The sequence below is a fragment of the Phocoena sinus genome, chromosome 1, assembly GCF_008692025.1.
Source record: "Phocoena sinus isolate mPhoSin1 chromosome 1, mPhoSin1.pri, whole genome shotgun sequence".
Lineage (NCBI taxonomy): Eukaryota > Metazoa > Chordata > Mammalia > Artiodactyla > Phocoenidae > Phocoena > Phocoena sinus.
In genome coordinates, this window is record NC_045763.1 from 185696050 (window position 1) to 185718292 (window position 22243).

General features: G+C 42.0%; 1 protein-coding gene across 1 annotated transcript in view; it reads right to left on the minus strand.

The window, feature by feature from the left end:
* Positions 1-22243, minus strand: part of KDM5B (lysine demethylase 5B) — a 76010-nt gene that overhangs the window by 15602 nt on the left and 38165 nt on the right. The window contains exons 5-18 of the mRNA XM_032631707.1: positions 17669-17803; positions 15792-15888; positions 14338-14447; positions 12650-12808; positions 12048-12167; positions 9845-10003; positions 9031-9212; positions 7610-7772; positions 5457-5576; positions 4275-4469; positions 1702-1883; positions 1463-1587; positions 429-579; positions 183-297 (exon numbers count right to left, since the gene is read on the minus strand). Coding sequence (XP_032487598.1) covers positions 183-297; positions 429-579; positions 1463-1587; positions 1702-1883; positions 4275-4469; positions 5457-5576; positions 7610-7772; positions 9031-9212; positions 9845-10003; positions 12048-12167; positions 12650-12808; positions 14338-14447; positions 15792-15888; positions 17669-17803 — 2013 coding nt within the window. The remainder of the gene's footprint in view (positions 1-182; positions 298-428; positions 580-1462; positions 1588-1701; positions 1884-4274; positions 4470-5456; positions 5577-7609; positions 7773-9030; positions 9213-9844; positions 10004-12047; positions 12168-12649; positions 12809-14337; positions 14448-15791; positions 15889-17668; positions 17804-22243) is intronic.

A 22243-nucleotide genomic window follows, 5' to 3' on the forward strand; every position in this document is an offset into this window, starting at 1 on the left:
CTTCTCTCTCCTCTGCAGGCCTGTTACAATCTCTTTATATACACATACCACTCAACGGGTTACTAAAAGCATTTGCAAATAAATGTACAAATTAACCACAGGGGAAGACAACTTGATCATGTGACCTGGGCTTGTGTACAAAACACAGGAAGGCGGGCACCCCCACCTCCCCATCCAGGTACCTTCAGCAGTGGCGTCTGACTGAGGACACAGGGCAGGGCGTGCAGCTGGCTCACGAACTGTCGGAGCTCATTCACTGTCAACTGATTGTGGGATTTCCCTCCACCAGATCGATACCTAGACAGACAAAGGCCCAAGGAGACTGCATGAGAGCAGGTACCCCACCAGCCCCAGACTCCAACGTCATGGGTAAAACCAGCCACAACAGGCTGCCGAAGAGCCCAAGCCAGGGGGTGCACAGTGCCCACCTCGTCTGCCTCTTGCCGTTAAGCAGCTGCTGGGCGACAGAGGCACATTTCTCCGCGTCCTGTGTCACTAAGCGGAGGTGACGTAAAAGATCGTTGTCCGGGAATTTCTTCATCTCAGATTCCTCAATCAAAGCCTTAAAGCTGACGAGGCCTAGGAATAAAGAAAAGATCACCTTTTCTGTGATCATTATGTATGAAATACTGGTATGAAATACAGAGGGGGAGGTTCGATTTGATCAGTTCTTACCTATGGATATTTGCAATGTTTTACCGCTAATAAATTTGTTCTTTTTTCTTTGGCTGAGAGTGGAATACTTTAAAAAGTGCCTAGAGCTGCCCTTCAATGTGGAAATGTTTAAGAAACAAAGAACCCCTGCCTTGTCAAAACAGAGCAAATGCAGTTCTTCTTGTGGCTGGAACCACCTTTTCCTCCTGCATTTTACTCTGCACCTGGCAGGGAACTGGTGGGCTCAGAGACAGTGACCTGCACCCACCCCTAAACAGGAGAGGGAAGAGTCACCTGCTGAGCGACAGAAAGGAAAGCAAATGAAAACGCTTTGAAGGGAAGCAGTAACTTTCAAATGTAATAACAAGAGCCAGAGACTTTGACTAGAACTAAGAAGTAATAAACCAGCATTTCACAGACTCTTAATTTAATGATATGCTGTCTTTGTCCTGAGATCTAGTTCAAAAACAAGCAAAACAAACAAAAACCTTTTCTAAAGGTCCATATAAAATGTGAAATACTTTTATTTCTGAGACAAAGAGGTGTAAAGGTTATTTGGTAACAATACGATATTTGTTAAATACACGATCCTACAAAACTCATATATCAAGACTTCACTTTGATGTAAGGACATATGTCTCATTCACTCTTGGCTTTAAAACCTCTGCTAAATCTCCAAACCTGGCTGGACAGATGGGCTAAGTCAGGCTGCTTCAAGTAATCCGTTTGCTGATAACTTTAAGTTGGCTATGTTACAATCAGTCCCAAGTTGCCAATCACTAAGTCACACTTTCTATGTACCACATACTTTTCTTCTTATTAATCTTCGCCTCCAAAGCGTCGTTCACATTCAAGGCCCATTCGTTGTAAGATTCTGCTCGAAGCTTCAGTGCATTCATCATGGGGTAGAGATCATCCAGAGTGTATCTATACCTGGAAACAGAATAGCAGGCTTAGCTCTGAGATATGGAGGCGTGGAGGAAATCAGATGTTTTATACTAAGGATTTAGTGTTTTCCATAGAAAAAAAATCATTCTTCCTACTCACCGCAGTTTATATTTATAAGAAGGACAGGAACATAATTCCTTTACATGATGCAGGCAAACAAGCAGGCCAGGTTTACAAGAACAGGAGATGGCAGACATGAAGCATGTGGTTTTGCATTTTACACACTGACGCTCATCATCTGGCAACAGCTCAAAATCCATTCTTTCTGAATCAATTACTCCCTAGAATAAAGTGTGTACTTTAGAGAGCTCCAAAGGATAATACAATCCATCAGCCCCCAAGACAAACATGTAATAGTTGAGCTTAAATTAAAAAAAAAAGAGCCTTACCAAAGTAGAGAGTAGAGAGTGCGTGATTAAAAACGTGTGGGGGAATTCCCTGGTGGCGCAGTGGTTAAGAATCCGCCCGCCAATGCAGGGGACACGGGTTCGTCCCTCGTCCGGGAAGATCCCACATGCCGCGGAGCAACTAAGTCCGGGAGCCACAACGACTGAGCCTGCGAGCGACAACTACTGAAGCCTGTGCGCCTAGAGCCCGTGCTCCACAACAAGAGAAGCCACCGCAATGAGAAGTACATGCACCACAATGAAGAGTAGCCCCCACTCGCCGCAACTAGAGAAAAGCCCGCGCACAGCAACAAAGACTCAACACAGCCAAAAATAAATAAATAAAATTTAAAAAATGTGTGTGGACCTAGCAAATGTGGGCAAGTTAATCTATTTCACCCATCTAGGGAGAACCCCTTCTGGACACGGTAGGTCCTTATGTTTGGCCATTTTGATCTGAGTATGAGAACAGTTATTAACAGGTCCATAAAACTACAGAGATTAGCTGTTTATTCTACTCCAAATTGGCCTTGTCCATATTTTGGGTCTAGATAAGAGCAAAAGAAATGCATATACTTTCTACTACAGCGAACATGCTATACAGGGCTTCAGAGTAATGTTGCTGGAGAATCCACAAAAAGAACAAATATAAATGAAAGGAAAGAAGATGGGGCAGGTAAAAAAGACTACCGTGCAGGAGCTGTCAATGTGAAGACACTGAGTGGTCTATTAGCCTCTTATATGGAAAGTTCTTGGAAAAGGTTCGACAATCTGTGCAACAGAGACTGTAATCGTAACAAGGAATTTCCCAATTGATACTGTCAAGATAAATGAGGTCTTGAACCAGGAAGTTTCTTTTTTTTTTTTTTTTTTTTTTTTTTTGCGATACGCGGGCCTCTCACTGTTGTGGCCTCTCCCGTTGCGGAGCACAGGCTCTGGACGCGTAGGCTCAGCGGCCATGGCTCACGGGCCCAGCCGCTCCATGGCACGTGGGATCCTCCCGGACCAGGGCACGAACCCGCGTCCCCTGCATCGGCAGGCGGACTCTCAACCACTGCGCCACCGGGGAAGCCCTCAATTGTATTTTTAAATACTAGCAATAAACAATTGGAAATCAAAAAAAATTTTTAAAGTACTATTCATAATAGTACCAAAAAATAAGAAATACCTAATTACAAATCCAAGAAAATCTGTGTAAAATCTGTGTGCTGCAGTCTACAAAATACTGAAAGAAATCAAGAACACCTAAATAAATGAGGGGATAGACTATGTCCATGGATTGGAAGACTCAGTATTGTTAAGATGTCAATTCTCCCCCAAACTATCCATAGGTTTAATGCAGTTCCAATCAAAATGCCAACAGGCTTTTTGATAGAAATCAGTAAGCTGATTCTAAACTTCATATGGAAAAGCAAAGGAACTAAAATAGGCAAAACAATTTTTGAAAGGAACAAAGTTGGAGGACTCACACTACCTCACTTCAAAACTTATTAGAAAGTTACAGTAATCAAGACCATATGGTATTAGCAATAGGACAAATGCACAGACTAGAACAGAGTCCAGAAGTAGCTCCACACATGTGTGAATTAATTTTCAACAAAGGTGCCAGGGCAATTCAATGGAAAAAGGAGTCTTTTCAAGAAATGTTGCTGGAACAGTTAGACAGTCATATGCAAAAACAATGATCTCAACCCACACCTTGCCATAAACAAAAATTACTTAAGAGGATTAAACACTTAAATGTAAAATCTAAACCTAGAAAATCTAGATGACTACACATGAGAAAACCTTTGTGACTCTGGTTAGGCAAAGATTTCTTAAGAAGGACACACCAAGAAAAATCCATAAAAGAAAACACTGATAAACTGAACTTCATCAAAATGAAAAACTTCTGCTCTTTGAAAGACACTGCTAAGAGAATGAAAAGACAAGCCACTAGCTGGAAGAAAATACTTGCAGAACACTTATCTGATAAAGGACTGGTGTCTAGAATAAAGAGAAGTCTCCCAACAATCCAATGAAAAAGGGGTAGAGCAAGACATGTGAGCAGACACTTCACCAAAGAGACACATATGCAGGTAGTAAATAAATACATGATAAGATGTTCAATATATCATTAGCCATTAGAAAAATGAAAAGTAAAAGCACAATGAGACGTCAATATACATCTATTAGAATGGTCTTAAAGGAAATTAAGGAGAAGTTTCCTTAAAATGGTATCAAAGTGCATAAGAACTTTACTAAGTAACACCCAAAGACATGCAGTTGGGGTTCCAGAAACCTTACCAATTTACGAGCAGTTTCCCTTAGAGCCTTCTCGTCCTCAATCATAATGGCCATGTCTTTCTGAACAGTTGATGCCACTACAACGTCTAGCACATCCGCCTTGGAGGCCATCTTGCAAATCATCTCGTCGTGGGAAAATACACAGTAGCGGTGCAGCAGGCGGTAATGCTCTACGCACTGTCGGCCTAAGGGCAGCTGCGCCAAAGGACAGGGAGGACACGTGACATTCATCTCTCTCCTTCCTGTTTCCAAAGACTCCTGACCTTTATTATCAATTACCAAATATCACATCTTGGGTCATATATTGATATCATATATCAATCCTAAAACTAGACTCTAACAAGCCTTGGACCTTTTAAAATCTTTGCATCTCAAGGATCTGGCAAATTAGGTACATTGATTAAAATCTGGTTTAAAAACCCAATGTATTAATAATGCAGTAATGTCTACAACAATGTAGAATCTAATTGGAAATATGAATTTACACATTTCCTGAAACAACTGTGTGGAACTGGTGTGGTTAATCTACTTCAGGGAACAACAATGCTCTAAAAACTACAGAACAGAAAATAATTATAGATGTAGGTATTACTACTGGGTACTATTTTATTGGGCCAACTATTTTGGGTTGGCCAAAAAGTTCATTTGGGTTTTTCCCTGACATGTTACGGAAAAACGTGAAGGAACTTTTTGGCCAACCCGGTATTATTAAAAAAAAAAAAAAAAAAAAAAAAGGCACTGAAGGTCATAATTTATTAGATTTAACACCACACCCACTTAAACTAGGTAGTTCTTCTTAGGCAAATGAAAAGTATTAATACTAATATAAAAACTCCACTTTACAACTACCTGAAATCAAATGTCATTAAAAATTACTGTGTTTGGATAATTTAAGCCAGTGCTGCATAAAGTACAGTCTTAAGACTGGAACTGCTTGTTATCAGTTTGCAATGAGATACTAAGCTTCAGCCGAAATGTCACTCAGCAGACTCTTCACCAGGTCTTGGCTGACACTGCAGGGCCAGGGCCTCTCCTGCTGGGAAGGTACACAGCTGGCTGACCTGCCATTTCAGCAGCAACTGGTTTAAGCAACTAGACACATGACAGCTTCTAAGCATTCTATACCATTTCTGCAGGAAAAACGGTAAATGTGAAAAGGCTTGCTAGGTCATAATTACACACCCAATCGACAGTGCAGAAGTTAACGGCCTCAGCGAAATTAAAACCTTGATTGAAACCGCTGTGGTAGGCTCTTGGAAATGTGATCACAAACTCCCCAGCACACTGATTAGTTCGGTAAACCTAAGGAGACAGAAATTGGAGATTTTCAGTGACATCCTCACGAAAGACAATCTAGACATAGACTATCAGATGATTCTCCAGAAAGGGTAGGGAAAAAAGTATGGCTGAATATTACCTAAAGATATTCATTTCTGCCACAAGATGGAGTAGTTCCCCAGACTGCCAGGTTGATAAGTATCTCAAGAGAAAACAGCTTACACCACAAAAATCTGGCTACATCCAGGATCAGGACACATCTTTCCAAATATTATCATACTGAAATAGGATCTCCTACCACCAATTGAAGAAATTCCGCTCTATTTCAAGGATCTCATTCCACACAGAGATCTTCTTGATTTGGGCCTCAAACTTACCTCCCACCAGCAATTCCCCTTTTCCCTCTACCCGAAAAACACTTATATTGCTCTAGGCACAAAATCCTCAGACTGAACGAACTACTACATAATAGTAATAATATTAGATGTCTTTTCAATACATATCTCTCCACCAGCGGTTCTCCAAAATGTAGTTCCCAGACCAAAAGCAGCAACAACAACTGGGAACTTGTTGGAAATGCCAATTCTCAAGCAGCACCCAGGCCACAAGGCCGTGCAACTCGGGCTGAGGCCCCGCCCTGTGCTGGAACACGCCCTTCCGGGCTCTGACAGGCCAAGTCTGCAGTGGGCAACAGCGGCAGGAGCACAGCCCTCCACCGGGAGGGCCTCCTCCTCAACTCTCTGCCACACGCACTCCCCTTCAGAGCCCACGCCTCGGTTCAAACGCCATTAGGAGCCCTTTCCAGCCCTTTCAGAGTTAATGGCTCAGCCCCCGAGTCAACACCACTGTCAAACCACACCACTCTTCCGTGATCTGTGTAAACGCTGTCTTTCCCTTACACTGTGAGTTCCCGAATGCATGAGTTCATTCACCTACCTCTCTAGGTCCAGAGTCTAGCCCCACATGGTTTGCTCAACTATTAAAGAACAGGGCGAGAGGTCTCTTCTAAAGCCAGCGACTCATAACAGATCAGAAAGACCCATCAACGTGGGGCGGGGGTGGGGGTGGGTCAAGATGGAAAATGCCAACAACGAGGAGATGGTGGTATTTTGATGACTATTGGTCCTTATTTTCTAAGCTTTGGCCCATGAATATTTTATGATCCCTCAAAGAAAATTCCTTCCCATCTGCCCCCATTTACTGGCCTGTGAACCCAAAAGCATAAAATGAAGGTCACAAGATCAAGAATTCCTCTTAACATTGTAAATTGTATCATTTACATTTGGTTGAGCTAACTAAGATGGATTCTTCAACTTCATACCTCTCAATCTGGCCTCCCAAAATGCCTTGAGTTTCCTCCGAAAGGAAGCCACTAAGCAAAAATAACTGTCACTTCGTAGAAAAACCTCATAGGAAAAAGCACCAATAGCATCTTTCAGTCTAGAGTGGGAACCCTGAAATCCAAGCTCAAGACACTGAAATAAATTTTCTCTTAAGCTTAATTAGGGGCAGCAGGGAGAACGTAAGATCCACCAAGCATGTCACCATGTAAATTCAATGAGTTATTTTCTAAAGCAGGGATGGAGTATGAAGGATTCTGACACAAGAGTTTAGATCTAATTATATCAATAACAGAACCTAGCCATTTTCAGAGTAAACTAATTTATACTAACAACACTTATTTTTTACGGTTTTTGTTTTGCTGTGTTGAAGGACTGAAGTTATAAACAAAAGTTATATTTTAGAAAGCAGGAATGGTGATGGTGTACAACCTGTGAATGTACTCTGAACTGAACACCAGAAAGGAAAGGAAGAGACAGCCTCACAGTTACTATTGCAAAGTCAGGCTGCTCAGCAACCTAGTCATCAGCTGCAACAAATCAGCTTTCTATGGTGTCTGAGGATCCACTCCCACTGGCTTAATGCAATATTGTACTAAATGACACCAAACAGCTGTTTCTACACAGCCAAATCAGCTTCATAAAAACGTGAGCAACGGGGAAAAAGAGAAGTGGGGAGTTAAGCCTGGGTGGCAGGAGGATTGACCCAAAACATACAGGCACTTCGTGAGTCATCAGGGTATTGGGGTTCATGATGGTGACGAGCTGGTGGAGGAGGTCAGGCTGGGAGATGAAGAGCTCCGGGGCCAGCCTTTTCATCACGGTCTCCAGCTGCTCAGCAGCGTACCCTGGGACTCCATACCAGGTCTTTGGCTCACCCCTAAGATAGATTGTAAAAGCAGATCAATCTCAAAATTTACATGAAATTTCAGTAGCTTCTTCAACTCATACACAAAATCAACCAGCAAACACCAATGCAAACAAGATGGTTAACCAGTTCCTATTTTTTAGATCCTGCTTTGTAAGGCAGTGTTCAAACTGAAGAAGTATCACCAGAAATATGATCTGAACATATGTAATGCATTTTCCCTCTTCAAGGATAAAGTTTAAACATGAGACTTCCCATCTGAGGTCCCTCTTTTCCCTCCCATTTTACCTGACCCTTGACCCTTCAGAAAATGTAGATATCTAGCATTTCTAAGAATATAAGGTATTATGTTAGCTACAGGGTATGTGGTCACCACAATTTCCTACGGCAACTAGCAAGGGATGGCAACTCTCCGCCCTGACAGCGAGTTAAACCAAACTCTAAGTAAGGCGATTAGCATTTCTAAAGAGCTCCTCTTCAAAGCACATTTAACTGTCAACCAATTAATCTGTAACATCCCTGTGAGGTATGGTAAACATCATTTCACAGCTGGGAGCAATTGCCTGGGGAAGCAGGACTGACTCTCTGCACGTAAAAGGCCAGCTCCCTCTTTCTTGTGGTACATCCTCAAATTCCCTGTGTGGGAATTTAAGTGAGTTTCAGATCTTCAAATATTTTTGTACTCAGAAAGCAAGGGAAATGGAGGGGAGGGAAACAGATGTGAAATAAAAGTTTAGAAAGCCCAAATATCCGCCCCAGCCCACCACACACACACACAGGCACGCGCGGATGGGGCGCACTCTACCTACGGTGCACAGTGATGCTAGAACTCAGCAGGCCGTCAGGAGCGGTCAGTCCCGAGGTCCTGGAGGACCCACACGCCCCATGCCCCACTCCTCACCCAAAGGGCTATCTGGGCCGCCGGGCCCACAGAACGGGAAGGGGTTTCCACAGTAAAAGCAACTCGGTGCTTTCTAACCTTTCTGGGAGTAAAGACTTCTTTGACAATTAGTGAAAAGCTGTCTATCTTCTCCCCAGAAGCCTGTTATACTTGAAAACTCATGTGCAAGGGCAGGGTTTCATGGATTTCCTATGGATTCTTAAGAACCTTTGTCTTAAATTGTTAGGATACCTGCCCCATAGTAATAAAATAAAAAAAAAAAACCTCATCACTCTTCAGACTCAGTTAAGAGATGTGTCACAACTAAGAGGTGGGTAAGTTTTCCAACGCAGCGTGCATACCATCTGTAGGTTCTCTGGAACCCCTTACCAGTGCAGGTAGTTAATGGAATAGCTCCAGTGGTCTTCAATATGCCAACAGAAGGAAGAAAAGCACATTCCCACGTACAACCAAGGAAGCTTCATGCCGCATATGTCAGCGGTGATGTGAGCGAGGACAGACTGCTCCATCACTGGCATGTTGTTCAAATTCCAGCCACTGTCAAGATATTCCTAAAAATAAGGAGAATATCTTGACATTATAAATAAAGTATAAATAAAGGTTTATACTTTATAATCATGCTAACATTTTGGAACTCTGCTGGTTTCAAAAAGCAAGCTGAAAAGTCTCCTTCAAAATAAAAAGAATGGCGGGGGGCCACTATGCTTACCTCCTGGATGCCCATAGATTACTTCTGCCCAGCTCTGCACTTTACATAAATGGGCTTGTGTGTGTGTGTCTGTGTGAGTGTGTCTATATTATGTGTGTGTATCTGGTTCCAATCCCTCAGATTTTCTTCAGAACGAGAAACCAAAGTTACAGAATCGGAAGTCAAAGGGAGGTAAGTGATTCTCCCTTATCATCTAGTTGGGACTAGAATTCTTCTATGGGTTCTTTCTGCTATTCTTGAAATCATTAAAAATCTGGTAATTAAGGATTTGCTGAAAGTATCATAAATTACTTCAAGCCAACCAACCAATTTCCATGACTATCTCAAGTTCCAAGTGACATACGTGTTGTAGCACAGCTGCTACTACTAGCCCAGCGTGATGACCTCTGGATCAACGGTGGGCTCGCTCTAAAGGCGCCCCCCGCCCGTCCCGCCGGCACCCCCGCAAGTCCATGTGCTCACAGCCACACCTACCTCCTCCTCAGGCGAGAGCTTCACTTTCCCGTCTCGGACCGGGAAGCCACTGCCGAACTCCTTCGAGGCGATATCAGCTCCATATTCCACGGTAACATCCTCTTCAATAGTGCTCACCAGTCGCCAAAATTCTTTCTCAACCAGTTCTGTGGGAACCATCTGCATACAAAACAAGGAAGTAAAGAAAGTGACTCTCCTCAGACACTCACAAACTGCCGGTGACCAATCTGACTAGACAGGCTAAGTGACAGGAATCCCAGGATAGCAGCCTGAGGAAGAACTGTACATGACGTCCCAAGTTTTCCTCAACTGGCCCCCGACAACTCAGATGAACCTCATTTTCTAAAAGCAATTTTATAACCAAGAGCTGACTAAGAATTCATGTTCCTCTATCAACAACCTGGCCACTACCGTAAAAGGACTCAAGGAAAGCAAAGTACTAAGATTTAAGAACTGGAGATGTTTTTCTGTTTTGAGGAATCTAATATACAACCTGGTTGACTTCTGTTTAGTAACAGTAGTTAGCTTAGCTGTATTTGAACAATGCTTTATCCTCTGAAATGCGTTCAAACACATCACCTGAGTCCACCCCCTCACTCTTTCCACTAGACCTTGCGGAGAGTAATGTGGGCAGCCACGAGGAAAAGGCAGGGTGCAACAACTCTGCGGCTGCAGGCCCGCGTGTAAAGGGCTGGCCAGGCTGAGTGCTTAGGATCTGCACTAATCTGATATGAGGCCAGAGGCCTGTCCCTCAAAGTGCAAAAAGCCAACCACAAATACAAGAGGCACCAGGACTGGTTAAGCGAACATATGGGTAAATAATATGTAATGCAGGAGGGGTAAAAAGAACTGAAAATTCAAAGGGAATATTACTTGAATTTATAAGCCTGTTAAATAAGGGGACATTTTAAGTAACTTAACAGTTAATGTTAGTGATGTGAGGCAAAGCAGGTTCACTATACACTGCTATGGTCCCGTAAATGATACAGCTATTAGATGGGAAAAAAATGGATAAATATTAAGAAAATAATCCAATTAAATAGACGCATACAGGACTTCCCTGGTGGCGCAGTGGTTAAGAATCCGTCTACCAATGCAAGGGACAAAGGTGGGCTCAACAACCAGATCCCGACTGGTTCCCGGATCCCTGGTCCGGGAAGAGCCCACATGCCGTGGAGCAACTAAGCCTGTGCGCCACAACTACTGAGCCTGCGCTCTAGAGCCCTCGCGTCACAGCTACTATAGCCCGTGTGCCCTAGGGCCCAAGTGCCGCAACTACTGAAGCCTAGAGCCTGTGCTCCTCAACGAGAGAAGCCACCACAATGCAAGGCCCATGCACCATAAAAAAGAATAGTGCCTGTTCGCCACAACTACAGAAAGCTCACGCGCAGCAATGAAGACCCAACACAGCCCCCGCCCCCCCGAAAGGAGATGCATACAATGTCTGCTATAGCACTTTGTTGGTAGTGAGGAAAAACAGCTTAAATATCCAGAAGTATGGTAGGAAACCATTCATTTTAGTGTACTCATTTGATGGAATAGTAAATGCTGAATGAAGCATGCTTATGCTTCTAAGGGAATAAAGGAGAATTTAAAATACTAACGTATAGGGACTTCCCTGGCGGTCCAGTGGTTAAGAATCTGCCTTCCAATGCAGGGGACGTGGGTTCGATCCCTGGTCGGGGAACTAAAATCCCACATGCCGCAGAGCAACTAAGCCCGCGTGCCACAACTAGAGAGAGCCCCGTGCTCCAAAGAGCCCGTGCACTGCAACTAAGACCCGACGAAGCCAAATAAATAAATAAATATAAAATCCTAAAGTTTACAGTGCTAACTTATGACAACATAACAAGAGGTAAACGTGCCCCCAGGGCACAGCACAGGGATTGGCACACAGGAGTCACTGAATAAATTTTGCAAAGTTTTCTTTGAATTTTATTTGTTGAGCTGGTTATTTCCTTTCACTGGTATTCTGTTACTGTCGCTATATGATTTGTCTCAAAAAGCCTATCTTTAATCAAATGAAAAATCAGAATGCATTTTGAAGTACTGTGGAATGTTAATACTACCGAACAAATTAAAGGTTTCATTGTGCAAGACAATGACTGACTATCAGAGATCAGGGCCAACTCAAACGTCTTCAGATATACCTTCCCCCAAAGTTATTAAAATCCTAAACTGAAGCAGTTACGTATGTACATACATGGACTGGCATGTTGAAGTAATCAGATTTGAACGCATCTGCCATTTCCCCGAAAGTACGGAGGGTATAGTCCCTGGCTGCCTGTTCAAAGCCAAATGCTTCTTGTGGCTTACTGCACTCCTGTCAAAACACAAAGAAAGAAAACGGAAAGATATTTATTTATATGTATATTTACTTATGGTTCACATATATATGTATATATATGAGAAATTATATATGTTTACTAAAATTACTTGTGTAGTGTAATTCCATTTGTGCAATTTCCATTTGGATGAATATACGTCGAAATACTAACAGTGATTATCTATAGACTATGAAATTATCTATCTTTTAAGTTGTTCAGTGCCTAAGAATTTTTGCAAAGAGCATGCAATGCTTTTTTTAAATGAAATTTTTAAAAATGTAGTTATTAAAATGTTTTTCTGACTCTCAGCTTGCTGCATAGCTGTGCAGCTCACTTCCAAGACCTCTCTCCTATTCAGGCCCACCCCAATTTTTGTCATGAGACTCCTTATTATCAATTGCCAAATCTAAAACCGGAAGGTGAAGAAAACACCTTCTTAAGGAAATTTTCTAATGCCACCTCTGCTATTAATTCTGACCTGAGCCAAACACTTAGGACACCTCCAGTCTCCCTTGGGAACATCGTGGAGCGGCGGGATCAGGCAGAAGGTGTGGTAACTGTCATCACACCCATCACACAAGAGAAGCCGGTCCTCATCGTTGCCACTGCCACACAAGAGGCAGACATACAGGTCAACCTGCAGCATGAAAATGGGCACAGAACACAGGGGCATGAGCTGCTGTTTGATTCTGTGAAACTCTAGGAATGAAATGGATCTGAGGCATAATCTAGTCTCTCCAATATGCTGCAAGTGAAAATGTTTCACCCTCTATAAGGGACATTTTAAATAAAAATGCTTCACCTTCTATTATGGGATATTTCAAAATATCTCATGCATTCCCAACTCTGGAGAGAGATCTCCAAGATTTCTCAATTGTGTGTTTTAATTAAAGTTTGTTACTTAAATATCCAGCTTTTAGTAGCTTACAGAAAGATAGTCTTCTAGAAGAATAACATGTTAGGCAATAAATTATCCACCTAACCAAAAACAGAACTAATAAAGGAAAAGTTCAATTTTGCCATGTTAAAAGGCAGAAGATTTTACAGTTTTTACAAAACTTAGTTTCCTTTTAACATGGCAAAATTGAAGTTAACTAACCACATTAAATTACCACTTTACATTCTAATTAGTCATAGTTAAGAAGTTCCCCCAAATACACAGTAATAAAACTACACAGTCATTACCTACTATGGGTTGTATCGTGTTTCCCCAAAATTCCTATGTTGAAGTCCTAACCCCCAGTACCTCAGAATGTGACTGTATTTGAAGACAGGGTCTTAAAGAGGTCGTTAAAAAGGTCATATGGGTGGGCCTTAATCCAGTATGACTGGTGTCCTTGTAAGAAGAGACTAGGACACAGACACACACAGAGGAAAACCATGAGGACACAGGGACATGACCATCTACAAGCCAAGGACAGAGGCCTCAGGAAAAAACCAAGTCTGCAAACACCTTGATCTCAGACTTGTAGCCTCCAGAACCGTGGGAAAATAAACTTCGCTTGTTTGAGCCACTCGGTCTGTGATACTTCATTATGGCAGCCAGAGCAGACTTTTTTGTTGTAGCAAATAGAAACCTGGGCTCTGCTAGCTTTCTGACTGCTTTGTTTGTTTCTGTGCTGGGGCAGAGGGAGATGATATTTATGAACAGAACATTTAATTGGAATAACTTCCAATCCCAAGATCAAAAGCACTGTCATCAAGCTGCTCCCAGGTGCTCAGAAGGGGGCTGAGGAAGAGAGCTTGGCTTTTTGTTTCCACCTTAGTGAAGAGCTCCCCAGGCCTCTGACCCTGCTAGGCCCTAGCCTCCCTCCTACCTGCGCACTCCCTTCCCTTATCCTTCCTTGCTATAAAGTTGGAAAACATCATCTTGATTTCTGATCTACCTTCAGCTCGCTTGGAGGTGGGCTAGTCACTTATCGACAATTCTCCATAGGATCGAGCTCACCAATATTCAGTGCTAAACTGAACGTTCTCCAAAAAATGGCTGTCAACGCCCCCAGCTGTTACTACTGGTTTCATGACGCATCCGTGTTTCCCTGTTTATAAACTGATACTACGAACCACCTCTAAAGGTCTCTTCATTGTGAGACACTGAGCCAGCAGTCCCAGGTAAGGCACTAAGTATAAACTGGGCTGTAAAAGTGTTTAAAGATGTTGACTCACAGCACTGGTGGTTTTTTTCGCTCGACTCCTGGGTTTCTCCTTCTCGCTCTCTGTAATACACTCCTTCCTCTCAGCAGGTTCTTGCTTGAGGCTGCTTTTCCCGTCTTTCTCTGTAGGAGGCAGTCCAGGTCAGCACTCCCTCTGCTCTGCCCCATCAGCTCCCTCCCGTGCTCGTCCCTCCTGCTGCTGGGGTGCCCCGGACACAGTTCTCTGCTCGCTCCAGCGCAGCAGCACCCAGAGTTACTACGTGCAGGAGCTCCGTGCTGCCTACTTTAGGGTGACGTACAACTCTCACACCATTCAAATTCCAAGATACAAGCACAAGATATGATACCAGATGTTGCTCAGGTCTGTATGCTTTCAAACTGGGAGCCGAAGATATGCTCTTCTTAAGACTAAGACATAACATATGCTGGTGAAAGCAAATTCCTCTTGATCTTGACCATAAGACACTGAACGTTCACACCAACAGCACCCCCTCCACGTTACAGATTATCCCTCCATGATCTAAGATTACTAGCCTCTCTAGCTTCCTGGTTTCAAAGACTGAGAATTTTCTAAAACACCAGCTATCAATTAATGAGCTACTCTGCGGAAGGTACTGCGCTAAAGGCTTTCCATCAATTGTTATTATATCAATCATATAATCCTTTGCAACCAATCTGTTTCAAAGACAAGAAAACTGACATTAAAAGAAGTCAAGAAGTATCTCTAAGGTCATACAACTAGTTAGTGGCTGAGCCAGGATTCAGATTCAGATCTGTATTTTTACAACTCCATCTACTTTCCATTACATTGTGCTGCCTTTCCCACTAACTCACCAGTCACTAAGAAAAGCCCATTTCAATAACTACTTCTTCATTACTAAGTGCCTGCCTATATAGAATTTCTCTCAAGACAGTGTCAAACCTACCTTTCAGTGGCTGACATCAAGCAGTGGCCAGGCGAACATCTGTCAATTAAAACTCAGATTAAGAAAGCCTGCCTGCCTGCCATGCCTGAAACAAGCCCATCAGATATTCAGTCAAAGGCACCTATGCTTCTCACAAATCACTTCTTTACAATTAATGCTACTGAACCAAATTTCAAAGTATTGGGTTGGCCAAAAAGTTTGCTTGGTTTTAAGTAAAAATAAGACACGTTTTTCATTTTCACCAAGAACTGTATGGAACAACATATTCACTGACCGAATGAACTTTTTGGCCAACTCAAAAGCAACTAGTTACAGTTGAGAAAGTCAATCACATTTCTAATATGCATATATTCATTTGTTTATCTCTCTTTCCAGTCATCTAATTATGAAAACAAGGATATTAATATAATAAGATTTTATTTCTCAAGGCACAACCCAGTGACTAGTATGTAAAGTTGCTCCAATATTTTCTTAACTACCAGTTGAATGACTGTTTTTATTTATTCACTCTTCCTTCCTATTCATGGATGAACTTTCTTACCATTTTCACACTTTGGAGCTGGACATCCCATTCGACGTCTCAGGTTATGAGTTCTGGCTTCTGCTGTCTCTTCTGGTTCTATTTTAATATTCATGGCCTTAAAAAAATTTGTCATATACATGAATATTTCCTTTAAAAAGACAGAAATCTTCTAAAATCCAATTGGAATCACAAAGTGCCTATAATCTTATAAATTCTCTCTATTAACAGGACATTCAAAACTCTCTCCCTTAGAGCAGAGATTCCACCCTTAATATTATTATTACTGAAGGAATGAATGAGGAAACTTAGAAGTTAGGAGTATTCTCCACTTCAACAGGTCAAAAATTTAGGAAAAAGTCAAAGGATCAGGGATGACTTATGGGAAGTGTTACTACCCAAATTGGGAACAGTGTGTATTTCCTCCTAGAAGCCCCTCAGTTCTCATCTACTCACAACTTACATAACTTAGCCAAATCCTGAACAGTTACATAAATAACATAATTTCATCAGCCTAGAAGGGTTTGCTGGCTCTTCCAAAGTATGACAGCATTCAAGGAAAACTCAGCTTCCACAACAAGTTTCTATTAATTCTTGTAGTGAACTGTCACTACAAACTGCTCCCCTAGCACCGCTGAGTCACGGCTCCCTCATCAGTGAGAGCCTGTGAGCCGGTCTCAGTACCTGGTGTCCACGAAGTGCTCATACTGGTTGATAAGCAAAGCCCTGTCTGCTCTGGGACACAAGTGACGTTGTGGAACTGTGCCTGTGTTCATTCATGCACAAGCAGGATGTCTACTGCTAACACGACTTCTTCCAGGGCCATTCCATCACCATGATGTGTCATCAAGACAGACCTAGGCATCCACAGCACTGGGCATGTCTTACACATTTAAAGATCAAGATGTGCTCAAACAAGAACTGACTTTAAGGCGAATAAACCTGCAGCCTGCTTGTGGGCTTCAAATAACCACATATGTTCCTATTCTGAGGGATTCTCACTTCAAAAAAATGGAGTCGCTAAATTTTTTCATATCTCCAACTTACCTAAGTGAAAAGTAATTCTCTTATTTATCCATTTCCTCAGAAACCAAAATGGCTGATTTTTTTCATCCTCACCAATAATTATTAAATAACCCAACTACTGATTCAGAAACCTAACTAATGCCATGAGGCTTCCCAGTTCTAAACTGTTCCTAATATATTAATCACTGACTCTTCATACTCATATGTCCATCAAGGAACCCAAAACCTACCCAGCTCTGTGTGGAAACAAGGTAACTGGGAGAATACTCTTCTCCCTTTCCAGGAGAAACCTCTCAGAGCAGAAAAATCTAAGAGCAACTTGTCTTTCTTAAGTCTTTCACTCCTCATCTTCCCTCAGGCTTCACTCTCATGTTATCTGTGTGTTACATCACCAGCCCCCCTTGCTCGCTGAGTATTTTCTGGCTTAGCATAAATGTTTGCCACAGATTCCATACTCCTCTTCAGGAAGTCTGAGAAAAATAGCTTTCACTACCTTCTTCGTAACCTCTCAAAAACAGTACTTTTCAGCAAAAATCTCCAACTTCACTCCTACTAACCTTAATTCCCAATAAATCTTGCCCAACATCACGAGGGTCACAATGAACGCCTATTCACCTATGCTTCCTAGGCTCTGACCGTTAACCATGCAGCAGCTGACTGTCCAGGCAGCATAAACCCAGAAAGATTTCAATTCCTCACCCCTCTGACAGTGCAATTCCCCCAAGTGTAAAAGCCAGAGTATAAACAGCATCCCTCCGTGAGGTTAGTAAAGTTCAATCTATGAAGAGCACGTGCAAGAGAGAAATCCAGGGTCAGACACACGTTAGCACCGGGACTTGAGGCCTGTCTGATCAACCTCACGAGGCGCTCACCTCCGCTCTCATGCGTTTTGCTCGTCGAGCTGGGGGACACGTTTCCAAGGGCTGCACAGACTGCCTCTGGGGGATATCATGGGGTTTGTACTCCTTGTCCTTTGTGTCTGTGGTCAGGTTTGGCTTCTGCAGACACTGGAAATAAAACACAACTGTACTGATGAATTCTCCCCCACCCCTTTTTTAAAAAAATAAATTTATTTATTTTTAATTTTGGCTGTGTTGGGTCTTCGTTGCTGCGCATGGGCTTTCTCTAGTTGCGGCAAGAGGGGGCTACTCTTCATTGCGGTATGCGGGCTTCTCATTGCGGTGGCTTCTCTTGTTGAGGAGCACAGGCTCTGGGCACGTGGGCTTCAGTAGTTGTGGCACGCAGGCTCAGTAGCTGTGGCTCGCGGGCTCAGTAGTTGTGGCTCGCGGGCTCTAGAGCGAAGCCTCAGTAGCTGTGGCGCACGGGCCCAGTTGCTCCGCGGCATGTGGGATCTTCCCAGAGCAGGGCTCGAACCTGTGTCCTCTGCGTTGGCAGGAGGATTCTTAACCACGGCGCCACCAGGAAAGTCCCTTCCCTCTTTTTTAATCTTAAGAGAATTTCACTGGATTTTTGCAGGGTATATTTTACAATGATTTATGGAAATACATAACAGGTGTGCAATTTTTAAAATCTAAATAAACACAAAGACAAGTCTGCAGCTACCAACTACACACACACATATAGTTATATAACAGCTTGACTTTTTTTCAGGAGGTGAATGGTGTTGCTTCAATTCATTTAATTGTTGATATCACCTCATCAGGTTACAACAGGCCACAGCAGGCTGAGGCAGTCTCCATGAGCCAACAACAATTATCCCTGCTTGCAACTGTAAATGAAGTGAAGGCCCAAACTGCTAGAAAGGCCCCCTGTATGTTCCCCAAATAGCTTTCCATAATCAGAATATCTCATTTTTAAAATGTTTACAGTAATAAAATATGGAATCCAGTAATTTTTCTAAATTTTACAATCCTGTAGGTTTAAACATAATTAGCAACCTTCTATTATCAAAAAGATATCATTTGAATTGAGAAAACAGACCATGTGACTATTATCCCTTATTAAAGCTTTCCTTTTCTTCAATATATTCCTACAAAGCCTAACTCACAAGAAAAAGGTTAATAGATAGCCCACAGCAATAACTTTGGTTCTGATCATACAAGAATCTCTTCTTGCTTTGATTTTTCTTTTTAGTTTGATTCTAAGCTCACCGAAAAAGAGTATTTAATGCCAATACAACAAAACACAGTGACCACAAGCTCTATTACCACTGAATCTAATATTAATTTCAAGTAAATACCACTCCTTTATAAGAGGTCCTACAAATGCCACAGGAAGCATTTTTAAAAGCAGGCTCCAAAATGTAACCACTGAAGCTCTACTGTATTATCCATACTTGTAATAAGATACATTGAAACTATAACCTTCTACAACTCTTGACTCTGCGAGCACAATTACAACCATGCAGTGTCACTAACATGATTGGCTCCTTCCTCCTGACATTTGCAGAAAGAATCCAGAGAATGGGGAGAAGGACAAAAGAAAATACAGAGCAACCATCTAACTCAATCTATTTCTGACATTTAAGTAATATGTAGTATTAAAAAAATACTAGAATAGATTTCTTGATACTCTAAACAAGAACGAATCTACCACTGGGAGCACAACCTATAATATTAAATATTCTGCTTCTTCGAATTAAACCTACACACTGATCTGATCTAGAAACATCAACTCCACTAGTATGGAATATCACTGCCCATTCCACAACAAGTCCTCAATTGAGCGTTTAGAGTATGTTCAATGAAAACATGCAGATGGGAATAAAACCTGTCCTCCATCTAAATTAACCTCCTTCATGTATTATATACACTTTCTATTGAGACCTGAAAGTATGTGTGATTGTGGAGATATGAACTGAGCTGAATCACAGACGTTTTATTAAGTGGATGGTCAGAAATTCAGATGTCATATATGTGGTTCTCATCTCCCACTAGTCTAAATGGTTCTGTAATCCATGGCCTGCTTGGCTGTATAAGGACTTTGAAGAACTAAGATAAAATCAAGCTCAGAAGCTCTTTAGAATATATATGAAGAGATTATTTTGTTTCAAACCAGGATTCAAAACATACACTTGATGTGTTTGTTTTATATTTAATGCTATCGCATGCCAACTCCTAAACCTCTGTTTGAGAAACTGGAATTTAGAGGTGATTTATATCATCACACCGTAATGACATCACCCTACAGGGGCAGAGCAATCCCTTAAGACATTTAGAAAACACAGGGATACAAGACTGAGGCTTCTGTCCCGTTATCCAGCACATGACCACACAACTTCTCTCAAGTTTCCCGAAACTTACTTTAGGCTTGAGTTTACCCTTTTGCAACAGTTCCTTCATTGTGCACTCTACCCCTGCCCCCTTTATTACGGGTTTATTCTTTAAGAGCAGTTTTAGGTTTACAGCCTAGTTGAGAGGAAGGTACTTAGATTTACCATACACCAGCTGTCCCCACACATGCGCAGCCTCTCCCATCATCAACATCCCCCACCAGAGTAGTAGAACATTTGCTACAACTGATGAACCTACATTCACACATCACCCAAAGTCCACAGTTCACACATCAGGGTTCACTCTTGGTGCTGTCCATTCTATGAGTTTGGACAAAGGTGGAGGATCATCTAGAGTACTTTCACTGCCCTATCAATCCTCTGTGCTCTGCCTATTCATCTTACACTCCTGCCCTCGGCCCCTTGCAACCACTGATCTTTTTACCGTCTCCATAGTTCTTTTCCAGAATACCACTGAGTTGGAATCATACAGTAGATGCAGTCCTTTCACACTGGCTTCTTTAACTTTCATAAAAATATGCACTTGGGACTTCCCTGGTGGTCCAGTGGTAAAGAATCCACCTTACAATGCAGGGAACGCGGGCTCAATCAGTGGTCAGGGAACCAAGATCCCACATGCTGTGGGGCAACTAAGCCCATGCGCCACAACTCCTGAGCTCACACACCTCAACTAGAGCCTGCGGGCCACAAATTACAGAGCCCACATGCCACAACTAGAGAAGAGAAAAAAACCTGCACACCACAAGTAGAGGGAAGCCCACGCACCATAACGAAGGATTCCGCATGCCACAACTAAGACCCAACTCAGCCAAAAATAAATAAAACAAATAAATAAATCCTAAAAAAAAAAAATGCACTTAAGGTTCCTTCTTGTCCTCTCATGACTTGACAGCTCATTGTTTTTTAGCCTCCATCATCTGGCTGTACCATAATTTGTTTATCCATTCACCTACTAAAGGACATCTTGGTTACTTCCAACTTTTGACAATTATGAATAACAAACCTGCTACAAATATCCAGGTGCAGGTTTCTGTGTGGATATAAGTTTGCAACTCCTTTGGGTAAATACCAAGGAGTGTGATTGCTGCACTGCATGATAAAAGCATGTTTATTAGTTTTCTAAGAAAATTGCCCAACTGTCTTCCAAAGTGCAGTTCCATTTTGTATTCGACCAGCAATGGAAAAATGTTCCTGTTGCTCCACATCCTCGCCAGCATTTGGTGTTGTCATGTTCTGAATATTGGTCATTCTAATGGTGTGTAGTGGTGTCTCATTGCTGTTTTCAATTCTTTTTTTAAAAAAATATGTATTTTAATTCTCCTTTCCTCTAAGGATTATTTTCAAAAATCAGAAATGGGCATAAAAATTTATGCACAAATAATTCAGCAAGAGACATTCACAGAAGGATGGACAAAATGAAAAGGCAGAGTACTTTGTACCAGATGAAGGAACTAATAAAACCCCAGAAAAACAATTAAATGAAGGGGAGATAGGCAACCTTCCAGAAAAAGAATTCAGAATAATGATAGTGAAGATGATCCAGGACCTTGGAAAAAGAATGGAGGCAAAGATCAAGAAGATGCAAGAAATGTTTAACAAAGACCTACAAGAATTAAAGAACAAACAGAGATGAAGAATACAATAACTGAAATGAAAAATACACTAGAAGGAATCAATAGCAGAATAACTGAGGCAGAAGAATGGATAAATGACCTGGAAAACAGAATGGTGGAATTCACTGCTGTGGAACAGAATAAAGAAAAAAGAATGAAAAGAAATGAAGACAGCCTAAGAGACCTCTGGGACAACATTAATCACACCAACATTTGCATTATAGGGGTCCCAGAAGGAGAAGAGAGAGAGAAGGGACCCAAGAAACATTTGAAGAGATTATAGTCAAAAAATTCCCTGACATGGGAAAGTAAATAGCCACCCAAGTCCAGGAAGTGCAGCAAGTCCCAGGCAGGATAAACCCAAGGAGAAACACGCCGAGGCACATAGTAATCAAATTGACAAAAATAAAAGGCAAAGAAAAATTATTGAAAGCAACAAGGAAAAAATGACAAATAACATACAAGGGAACAGTTAACAGCTGATGCCTCAGCAGAAACTCTACAAGCCAGAAGGGAGTGGCATGATATATTTAAAGTGATGAAAGGGAAGAACATACAACCAAGATTACTTTACCTGCCAA